Raw genomic sequence first — 11,548 nt, 5'->3', positions numbered from 1 at the left:
CTCTAATGTTATGGCTTAGCCTTAGTTTACACCATTGCTCTGCTAACAATGAAAGAATGAAAGAAGGCAATACTTTGATCTGCTGCAATCCATCATATCACAGACCTAAAACACCTTACTGCTGCTAAATTATGACTCCTCCAAACTGTCAGTGGTTAGAGAGAGAGAGAGAGAGAGAGAGAGAGAGAGAGAGAGAGAGCGAAGGAGAGAGAGAGAGAGAGAGAGAGAGAGAGAGAGGAGAGAGAGAGAGAGAGAGAGAGAAAGATAGAGAAGAGAGAGAGAGAGAGAGAGAGAGATAGAGAGAGAGAGAGAGAGATAGAGAGAGAGAGAGAGAGAGAGAGAGAGAGAGAGAGAGATAGAGAGAGAGAGAGAGAGAGAGAGAGAGAGAGAGAGATAGAGAGAGAGAGAGAGAGAAGAGAGAGAGAGATAGAGAGAGAGAGATAGAGAGAGATAGAGAGAGAGAGAGAGAGAGAGAGATGAGAGAGATAGAGAGAGAGAGAGAGAGAGAGAGAGAGAGATAGAGAGAGAGAGAGAGAGAATAGAGAGAGAGAGAGAGAGAGAGAGAGAGAGAGAGAGAGAGAGAGATAGAGAGAGAGAGAGAGAGAGAGAGAGAGAGAGAGAGAGATAGAGAGAGAGAGAGAGAGAGAGAGAGAGAAGAGAGAGAGAGAGAGAGAGACGAGAGGAGAGAGAGAGAGAGAGAGAGAGAGCAAGAGAAAACATGTATTTGAAATGTAAACCTGTTGGTCTGCAGTAGAAAATAATTTCACACAATGGAAAACAGGGTTTTTTCCTGGCTCAGAATGGGCCTTGTGGTCTTGACTGATCTTGAAATCAAATCCAGAGTCCAGTTTGTCTGAGACCGAGTCAAGACCAAGACCGAGGGAGGGTGAGTCAGAGACGAGACATCAAAATGTGGTCTTGGTCCGTCTGGAGTACTCAACACTAGAGATGTCTAGCATCAGTCCTCACCAATGCTCACTATCTTTATCATCTTGGATCACAATGTTGCTACAGGGCAACATCAGTTAGTGCTGCAAATCTGCACTTGTACATCTCAAAACTGGTGCTCGTAGGAAAACTTTTAAAGAGGCGATATATTGCATCAGAAGTCATGTTAAATTGAATAGACTATGCCACTACCTCTATAGCTTCAAGACAGAAAAATAGAAATCATTTCAAGCAATGATTTGGAAGTGCTATCACAAACCATTATGAAGTTTCCTATAGGTATTATAAGTATAGGTTTCCTATTGGTGATCATTATGATGGCTGACCTCAAAGCCTCCTTCACATTGAACAGTAAATAATCTGCAATATCTGGAAATATAATATAAGCCTTTGTCTATGGTTTACTTATACATATTCTGTATATTATTCTTTCATATAAACATTTAAAATAGACTTTACACCACACTTATGTATATAGTAAATGCTAAATGTTGTAAATGTTTAAATGTACGCGTGCCTTGTTTTAACTTTAAGCAGACCTTTTTCTGTGTGTAAAAGTACTTTGAGAGCAACGCAAACCAGAGTCAAATTCCTTTTACTTGGCCAATAAAGCTGATTCTGATTATTGTCAATTTCACACTGACCACACAACACACATTGTGGAGATGGAGGTTTTTGGGTTTGCATCTGATCATAAGGGTCATCCCTTTTGTATAGGGAACTAGGGATATCTCAGTGGAGTGACATGACATCACACCCGAGTTGACCACATTCCGTGGGTAAACCAGCCAGGGTTATGGCCAGCTAGCCATTGTTGGCAATAGTTGATAAACAGCCTACTGTATGCAGGAAAATAAGAGTCATGTACCATACAAGCACTTTTCATTAGATTTTATTTATTTCAGTAATTTCTTTATAGACAGTTTTAACTTGACAACATTAATATTCTAAATTGCTCCTAGCTTCCTGTTACAGTGTTTGCTAATGTAGTAGCTAACAGGAAAGAAGCTAGGTTTCAAACTGTTCCCTAGCAACACAATTCAGTGAAAACCCTCGATACAGAATCTCTCTTTTTCCATCAAATGCTCTTTAGTAGGTTAATTGTAAAGCTTTAAGATGCTCAGTATATGTACACTGCTACAGTATGACAGTAGTCACCATCACCTGGACATGTTACAAAGAAGCTAGAAAATTGGTAGTTTAACTACACTCATGCAAAAGTGATTTCAATAATACAATTATAATGACCCCTGTATATTGCATTTTTTTCTTATCTGGAGGAAACCCCAGGGGAGCACAGGGAGAACATGCAAACTCAACACAATTATTACAAAAAAAAATCCCTTTTGACGAGATAGCCCACCTGGGCAGTAGGCACTGAGGACATGGGAATAGGGACACACTCTGAGCACCCACAGTGTCCCAGGCGGGAATCAAACCCAGGACCTTCTTGCTGTGAGGCGACAGTGCTACACTGTGTTTGCTGAAATTATTACCATACAGAAAAACAGGATATAAAGAAAAATACAGCATATATTAACCACAGTCCAGAGTTTAATGTTTCTTTCACTTTTTTCATGATAAAACTAAATCATTTGCTAAGAAGAACAAAGGTAAATAAGACAAGATACATTAATAGTTACTGGGATTTTTTTTTACATGACCGAGTTTCCGTTGAAAAAACAAAGTAATCTTCAAATGTGCTGAAACAAGTCTGTTGAGTAGTTTTTCTGTTGTTTTATCAAAGTAAACATTAGAAAACCTTCAACTGAACATAAGTGTAAACTTGCTATGTTAAATGACAGTGAATCCTCTCTGAGAAAAACAAATGATTTGTCTAATCTGTGTGATTGACAGGAGAGATGATCAGAGGGGTGGAGTTTTTACCACCATCATTAAGACCGGGACTGAAGTATGGGTAGAGATTCTCAGTGAAGGTGCAGCCAGTGAAGGAGTAGATAAGAGCTGCAGCATCTACGTCATGAAAGGAGACCAGACCCTTCTTATAATCCACAAACACCCCCACCTTCTGAGGCTTCATCTTCAGAGAGAGGAGGACAGCAGGGCCAGCACCAGCTTTGTACTTATTTCCATTCCTCAACCATATAGACCAGAAGCCATTCTCTGGGGCCAGTTTGATGTCTCCTTTCCTGTTGATCGACCCTCTGGTCACTCCTAAATCCCACACAGTCTTCCCTTTAACCTGAACCTCATAGTAAGACCTTCCTGAAGAGAAGCTCTGCTTTCCTAAGACACAAGGACAAGAAGCAAATCTCTCTGGGTTGTCTGGGAGATTCTTCCATACATCACCATGATTTACTTGTTTCCCATCATCAGACAGGATGAGCCTGGCGTGTGCTGTATCAGGATCCAGAGTCACAACCACTGCATACTGCTGGACCCTCATCAGCGCAACATCATCACACAGCTTCTCCATCTCCTTCCTGAGCTTCTCCACAGCTCTCCTCACAGTCCCCTCATATGATGAGCAATGGACACTGACCTCTGTCCAGTCCTTGGTGTGTGAAGGAGCATTCAGGGATGGGAAGCTCTGGAGGAGGTGGAGGTGGTCTTCTGTGTGTGTGAGCTGCTCCACGTCAGCGCTTCTCTTCATCAGCTCAGAGATCTCCTGTTCCAGCTCTTTGATGAAGCCTTCAGCCTGCTTCTCTGTTGTTTTCTGCTTCTCTTCAATCGTCTCAATGAGCTCAGCCTGGCCTCTCTGCGCAGACTGCATCAGAGCAGTGAAGACCTGCACACTGTCTGCTATCTCTCTGTCTGCATCTTCCTTGCTGAGCTCCACTGAGTGTTTGATCTCTTGAATCTTCAGTCGTCTCTCCTGGACCATCTGCTGAATGTCAGCCTCTGTCTTCCCCAGCTCAGCTTTCTTTCCATCATATTCTTCTTTCAGAGGAACAATTTGATGTGACCTGTGGCCTAAAACAGTGCAGAGCACACACACACACATCTGGTCAGTCTTGCAGAACAGCTCCAGTGGTTTCTCATGCTCTTTACACATCCTCTCTTCCATGTTCTCCACAGGATCGATCAGCTTATGTGTTTTCAGGCCTGTGATTCTCTGATGAGGCTCCAGGTGAGTCTCACAGTAGGAGGCCAGACACACCAGGCAGGACTTCAGGGCTTTCAGTTTGGGTGCAGTGCAGAAATCACAGGGAACTTCTCCTGGTTTGGCACATGGTTGGTCTGGGCAGCTGCTGGCTTTCATCTGAGCTGACTTTTTGAACTGAGCAGCCATCTCAGATATGAAAGTATTGACCCGCAGCTGAGGTCTTGTGTTGAAAACCTCTTTACACATGGGACACTGGCACTGGACACTAACATCCCAGTGTTGTGTGATGCAGTTTTTGCAGAAGTTGTGTCCACATGGTGTGGAGACTGGATCAGTGAACACATCCAGACAGATGGAGCACAGGAACTGCTCTTCAGAGAGGAGACAGCTGGCAGCAGACATATCTAAGACACAGAGACCCAAAGTGAAAGTGTGAAATAACAATACTGTAACACAATTCTTGAATGTTCATTTTAGCCAATATCTAAGTTATATTATTGTAATATTATCAAGTCATTTTGAGTTATGTGGTTAAATTGCAATTCACTGGAAACTTTATTTGACAAGTAGTGCAAAATGAAAACATCCAGTAGCAGCAGTGCAGGGTGTTTTTCAGTCAGCATTGAGTATGCCCACTTCCAAATCCCCTCTATAGCCTATATAGTAGTGTAACTAGTGCCACCTAGCAGGGCAGGGGGAGTGAAGGAATAATATTTAGCTACTGTATCTGTTGTTTACTAGGCTATAACTAAATATTAGCGTTGGCTAAATAATTTGCAGTGGTGCAGCCTATCATATCTTTGAGTTAAACTGTCATTTAAAAAGTCTCCTATAGACAGCCATCAGTCCTGTAACTTCTGAAGACATGCACTGATCTGTTTAACAGAGAGCCAAATGGAGGCAGGTGTTACAGATTAGAGGAGACAGACCAGCAGAGTTCATCTGACTCAATGTGCACAAATTAATCAAGCTAAAATAGTGACTTCCTGGTTTTGTTCATGTTGTTGAAGCCATGAGAGTGATGCTCATCTCCTAATGACATCCTGTGATAAGGAGCTATGTCAGAGAGCCATGTGGTTTATCTGAAATGACAAACACGCTATGATGCTTAGGCTACTTCCTGAAGTCAAGCCGTAAAAGTTAAGTGACAATGTGCAAATAATTAGACTATTACTGTCCCATTTGTGGGTGAACTAAATATACAAGAGTAGTATTACATGTCACTGTGTAACACATGGTGTTTATCTGCTGTATGGCGCTTATAAATAACACTTCTCCAGGCACCACTACACGAGTGGAAACATCCCACCTGGATACAGCTCTTTTGTCACTGCTCTGTTTAAACACTAATATTATCTGCTGTACTCACCTGTGTACGTAAGACTCCGCTGTATTGTTTGAACGGCCTGGTGAACTTTAGATTTATTTGCAGTGTTTGTTGCTCTGAGTTAGCATACGGTTACGAATCTACAATACTTCTAGTTTCACTTCAGCAATGTGACGTTGAAACACAGCAGTTTCTAACAGTGTTGCCCCGCCTCTTATAGAGAGCCAAAGTCACACCCCTTTCCGGGTTAGGCATGGTCAAACCAAACGATTCAGCTATATTTAGAATCAGGAGAGACAATACAATACAACATTTCACTCGGACCAAAACTTAGAAATAGGCTAAACGTTTTTTTTTATTTATTATCTTTGTATCAAATGTTATGTCTATGGAAAAAAGAATGGTGGATGAAATCCCTTGGTTCGTAGGGGGCGTGACTTTGGCTCTCTTGAGACGGCCACTGATGGTGGAGACAGCTCATTACAGGCAAGTGACCAAATATGACTCTAATGTTATGGCTTAGCCTTTAGTTTACACCATTGCTCTGCTAACAATGAAAGAAATGAAAGAAGGCAATACTTTGATCTGCTGCAATTCCATCATATCACAGACCTAAAAACACCTTACTGCTGCTAAATTATGACTCCTCCAAACTGTCAGTGGTTAGAGAGAGAGAGAGAGAGAGAGAGAGAGAGAGAGAGAGAGAGAGAGAGAGAGAGAGAGAGAGAGAGAGATAGAGAGAGAAAGATAGAGAGAGAGAGAGAGAGAGAGAGAGAGAGAGAGAGAGAGAGAGAGAGAGAGAGAGAGAGAGAGAGAGAGAGAGAGAGAGAGAGAGAGAGAGAGAGAGAGAGAGAGAGAGAGAGAGAGAAAGAAAGAAAGAAACACATGTATTTGAAATGTAAACCTGTTGGTCTGCAGTAGAAAATAATTTCACACAATGGAAAACAGGGTTTTTCCTGGCTCAGAATGGGCCTTGTTGTCTTGACTGATCTTGAAATAAAATCCAGAGTCCAGTTTGTCTGAGACCGAGTCAAGACCAAGACCGAGGGAGGGTGAGTGAAACAGAAATAATGTTTCATGTTTGTTAATTTGAGTATATATTCTAACTAAAACTGTCGGCTGTGTTTTTTTATATATGCATTGCTTTGCTGCTTGTTTTTTCAATTTTTTTTTTGTAAAGCACCTTGAATTGCCTTTGTGTATGAAAGGTGCTATATAAATAAATTTGACTTGACTTGACTTGAGTCAGAGACGAGACCATCAAAATGTGGTCTTGGTCGCTCTGGAGTACTCCAACACTAGAGATGTCTAGCATCAGTCCTCACAATGCTTCACTATCTTTAGCATCTTGGATCACAATGTTGCTACAGTGCAACATCAGTTAATGCTGCAAATCTGCACTTGTACATCTCAAAACTGGTGCTCGTAGGAAAACTTTAAAGAGGCGATATATTGCATCAGAAGTCATGTTAAATTGAATAGACTATCCCACTACCTCTATAGCTTCAAGACAGAAAATTAGAAATCATTTCAAGCAATGATTTGGAAGTGCTATCACAAACCATTATTGAAGTTTCCTATAGGTATTATAAGTATAGGTTTCCTATTGGTGATCATTATGATGGCTGACTCAAAGCCTCCTTCACATTGAACAGTAAATAATCTGCAATATCTGGAAATATAATATAAGCCTTTGTCTATGGTTTACTTATACATATTCTGTACATATATTCTTTCATATAAACATTTAAAATAGACTTTACACCACACTTATTGTATATAGTAAATGCTAAATGTTGTAAATGTTTAAATGTACGCATGCCTTGTTTTAACTTTAAGCAGACCTTTTTCTGTGTGTAAAAGTACTTTGAGAGCAACGCAAACCAGAGTCAAATTCCTTTTACTTGGCCATTAAAGCTGATTCTGATTATTGTCAATATCACACTGACCACACAACACTGACCACACAAAACTGACCACACAACACACATTGTGGAGATGGAGGTTTTTGGGTTTGCATCTGATCATAAGGGTCATTCCTTTTGTATTGGGAACTAGGGATATCCCAGTTGAGTGACATGACATCACACCCGAGTTGACCACATTCTGTGGGTAAACCAGCCAGGGTTATGGCCAGGCTAGCCATTTTTAGCAATAGTTGATAAACAGCCTACTGTATGCAGGAAAATAACAGTCATGTACCATACAAGCACTTTTCATTAGATTTTATTTATTTCAGTAATTTCTTTATAGACAGTTTTAACAACATAAATATTGTAAATTGCCCTTAGCTTACTTCCTGTTACAGTGTTTGCTAATGTAGTAGCTAACAGGAAAGAAGCTAGGTTTCAAACTGTTCCCTAGCAACACAATCCTGTGAAAACCCTCGATACAGAATCCCTCTTTTTCCATAAAATGCTCTTTAGTAGGTTAATTGTAAAGCTTTAAGATGCTCAGTATATGTACACTGCTACAGTATGACAGTAGTCACCATCACCTGGACATGTGACAAAGAAGCTAGAAAATTGGTAGTTTAACTACACACATGCAAAAGTGATTACAATAATAAAATTATAATGTCCCCTGTATATTGCATTTTTTTTTCTTATCTGGAGGAAACCCCAGGGGAGCACAGGGAGAACATGCAAACTCCACACAAATTATTACAAAAAAATCCCTTTTGATGAGATAGCCCACCTGGGCAGTAGGCACTGAGGAAGCCCACCTGGGCAGTAGGCACTGAGGACTTGGGAATAGGGACACACTCTGAGCACCCAGTGTCCCAGGCGGGAATCGAACCCAGGACCTTCTTGCTGTGAGGTGACAGTGCTACACTGTGTTTGCTGAAATTAATACCATACAGAAAAACAGGATATAAAGAAAAATACAGCATATAATAACCACAGTCCAGAGTTTAATGTTTCTTTAACTGTTTTCATGATAAAACTAAATCATTTGCCAAGAAGAAGAAAGGTAAATAGACAAGATACATTAATAGTTACTGGGATTTTTTTTTACACTGACCGAGTTTCCGTTGAAAAAACAAAGTAATCTTCAAATGTGCTGAAACAAGTCTGTTGAGTAGTTTTTCTGTTGTTTTATAAAAGGCAGCATTAGAAAACCAGCAAGTGAACGTATGTAAAATGATTTTAAATGACAGTGAATCCTCTGAGAAAAACCAATGATTTGTCTAATCTGTGTGATTGACAGGAGAGATGATCAGAGGGGTGGAGTTTTTACCATCCTCATTAAGACAGGGACTGAAGAATGGGTAGAGTTTCTCAGTGAAGGTGCAGCCAGTGAAGGAGTAGATAAGAGCTGCAGCGTCTACGTCATGAAAGGAGACCAGACCTCTCTTATAATCCACAAACACCCCCACCTTCTGAGGCTTCATCTTCAGAGAGAGGAGGACAGGAGGGCCAGCAGCAGCTGTGTACTCATTTCCATCCAAACCTATAGTCCAGAAGCCATTCTGGGGGGTCAGTGTGATGTCTCCCTTCCTGTTGATCGACCCTCTGGCCACTCCTAAATCCCACACAGTCTGTCCTTGAACCTGAACCTCATAGTAAAACCTTCCTGAAGAGAAGCTCTGCTTTCCTAAGACAAAGACACAAGGAGTAAATCTCTCTGGGTTGTCTGGGAGATTCTTCCATACATCACCATGATTTACTTGTTTCCCATCATCAGACAGGATGAGCTCGGCGTGTGCTGTCTCAGGATCCAGAGTCACATCCACTGCATACTGCTGGACCCTCGTCAGCTCACTCTTCAGCTCAACATCATCACACAGCTTCTCCATCTCCTTCCTGAGCTTCTCCACAGCTCTCCTCACAGTCCCCTGATATGTTGAGCAATGGACACTGACCTCTGTCCAGTCCTTGGTGTGTGGAGGAGTGTTGAGGGATGGGAAGCTCTGGAGGAGGTGTAGGTGGTCTTCCGAGTGTGTGAGCTGCTCCACCTCAGCGCTTCTCTTCATCAGATCAGAGATCTCCTGTTCCAGCTCTTTGATGAAGCCTTCAGCCTGTTTCTCTGTTGTTTTCTGCTTCTCTTCAATCATCTCTATAAGCTCAGCCTGGCCTCTCTGCGCAGACTGCATCAGAGCAGTGAAGACCTGCACACTACCTGCTATCTCTCTGTCTGCATCTTCCTTGCTGAGCTCCACTGACTGTTTGATCTCCTGAATCTTCAGTCGTCTCTCCTGGACCATCTGCTGAATTTCAGCCTCTGTCTTCCCCAGCTCAGCTTTCTTTCCATCATATTCTTCTTTCAGAGGAACAATATGATGTGACCTGTGGTCTAAAACAGTGCAGAGCACACACACACACATCTGGTCAGTCTTGCAGAACAGCTCCAGTGGTTTCTCATGCTCTTTACACATCCTCTCTTCCAGGTTCTCCACAGGATCGATCAGCTTATGTGTTTTCATGCTTTTGATTCTCTGATGAGGCTCCAGGTGAGTCTCACAGTAGGAGACCAGACACACCAGGCAGGACTTCAGGGCCTTCAGTTTGGGCCCAGTGCAGAAATCACAGGGAACTTCTCCTGGTTTGGCACATGGTTGGTCTGGGCAGCTGCTGGCTTTAATCTGAGCTGACTTTTTGAACTGAGCAGCCATCTCAGATATGAAAGTATTGACCCGCAGCTCAGGTCTTGTGTTGAAAACCTCTTTACACATGGGGCACTGGCACTGAACACTAACATCCCAGTGTTGTGTGATGCAGTTCTTGCAGAAGTTGTGTCCACATGGTGTGGAGACTGGATCAGTGAACACATCCAGACAGATGGAGCAGAGGAACTGCTCTTCAGAGAGGAGACAGCTGGCAGCAGACATATCTAAGACACAGAGACCGAAAGTGAAAGTGTGAAATAACAATACTGTAACACAATTCTTGAATGCTCATTTTAGCCAATATCAAAGTTATATTATTGTAATATTATCAACTCATTTTTTGAGTTATGTGGTTAAATTGCAATTCACTGGAAACTTGATTTGACAAGTAGTGCAAAATGAAAACAAGGAAACATCCAGTAGCAGCAGTGCAGGGTGTTTTTCAGTCAGCATTGAGTATACCCACCATAGATATATATAAAGGCTAGATAGCTTACCCGCGCTGCCGGCCAATGGAGAGCGACGTCGTCGCATGGCGGCCATCTTGCTACAGGGAGCTACTAGGAGTTATGAGCATCTGTTGTTGGGTTAGTATGGCAACATCATATGATCATAACTCCTAGGGAAATGGATGAAACTGCATGAAACTTTGTGCCTGAATCCCTCTCATGGCATAGATGCTTCGGTTTAATTTTGGTGTAATTTGGAGCTCATCAAAAAAATAGTGTTTTTAGTGTTGTTGTTTTTTTTTGGTCTATCTCGGGAACGGAATATGCTTGTAATAAACCAAACCGTTTGTAAATCCGTCAAGATTTCAGCGGGTTATGAGTATTTTTGTCTGTGCAGGTCACCAGCTACCATAGAACGTACCAGAAAGGCACTGTAGCAAGATGACGGCCGTTCAACGACGCTGCTGACTCCGCCTTAAGCCATCTAGCCTTTATATATATCTATGATACCCACTTCCAAATCCCCTCTATAGACCAAATCAGCGGGATGTTTACATTTACTTCCGGGTAGCCCTGAGGTCCACACATTATAATGGCGGTGGACGGCACAAACTGACGTGTTGAAGACAAAAACAGACAAAGAAGACAAAAATGGTTCGTCCGTGTTGTGTTGTTGTTTAATATCATTCATAACAACACTTTCACTAACGACCAGACTAGCTAATTTACCTGTTGGACCAGACCAGAGTAGACTTGACGCTAAATTAAATTAACGTGGCGTCAGTAGCTCTGTTTGTAACGTTAACGTAACCTCGCGTCACCAGGCTCTTCTACGTTAATGAGTCTGCAAAACAGCGAGTTTGACAGACAAACAAATGTTATTAGCTAGCTAACACTACATAAAACAAACACAGAAGAAAGGCTAGATACGTCGGACAAGCATGTTTACCAACCGTTTAACCAATTAAATTGAAAGTAGTCGGCCGAAAACAACGAGAGGGTTTGACAGCATTTATTTGACAACACGCACATTTAAACCTGCCGCCTTCCCCAAGTGGTACCCGGAAGTAAATTTGTTTACATGGTGACGTCACGGTGATTTGGTCTATAGCCTATATAGCAGTGTAACTAGTGCCACCTAGCAGGGC

General features: G+C 42.0%; 2 protein-coding genes and 1 pseudogene across 3 annotated transcripts in view; all 3 read right to left on the bottom strand.

Annotated features, from left to right (window-relative positions):
- The window catches only part of LOC310783806 (E3 ubiquitin-protein ligase TRIM21-like), a 5,120-nt pseudogene extending 4,129 nt beyond the window's left edge, over positions 1 to 991 (bottom strand). The window contains exon 1 of the transcript in view: positions 970 to 991. The product of the transcript in view is annotated as an E3 ubiquitin-protein ligase TRIM21-like (transcript). The remainder of the gene's footprint in view (positions 1 to 969) is intronic.
- Positions 992 to 2,031: 1,040 nt separating this feature from the next.
- On the bottom strand, positions 2,032 to 4,417 carry LOC310783641 (E3 ubiquitin-protein ligase TRIM21-like; the record flags this gene model as incomplete). The annotated part of the gene is made up of 1 exon (XM_083644548.1): positions 2,032 to 4,417. One exon carries the CDS (start codon positions 4,415 to 4,417, stop codon positions 2,786 to 2,788), a length of 1,632 nt encoding a protein of 543 aa, XP_083500674.1. The 3' UTR covers positions 2,032 to 2,785.
- A 3,214-nt stretch (positions 4,418 to 7,631) lies between these two features.
- On the bottom strand, positions 7,632 to 10,527 carry LOC310783640 (E3 ubiquitin-protein ligase TRIM21-like). Its single transcript, XM_083644547.1, has 2 exons — positions 10,449 to 10,527; positions 7,632 to 10,175 (listed from the first exon to the last, which is right to left on the bottom strand). Exons 1-2 carry the CDS (start codon positions 10,492 to 10,494, stop codon positions 8,533 to 8,535), a joined length of 1,689 nt encoding a protein of 562 aa, XP_083500673.1. The 5' UTR covers positions 10,495 to 10,527; the 3' UTR covers positions 7,632 to 8,532.
- Positions 10,528 to 11,548: the final 1,021 nt, after the last annotated feature.

Source organism: Poromitra crassiceps (assembly GCF_964638095.1).
Source record: "Poromitra crassiceps genome assembly, chromosome: 10".
Taxonomy (NCBI): Eukaryota; Metazoa; Chordata; class Actinopteri; order Beryciformes; family Melamphaidae; genus Poromitra; species Poromitra crassiceps.
The sequence above is the reverse complement of the archived record's forward strand: the minus strand, read 5'-3'. Positions and strand labels throughout refer to the sequence as shown.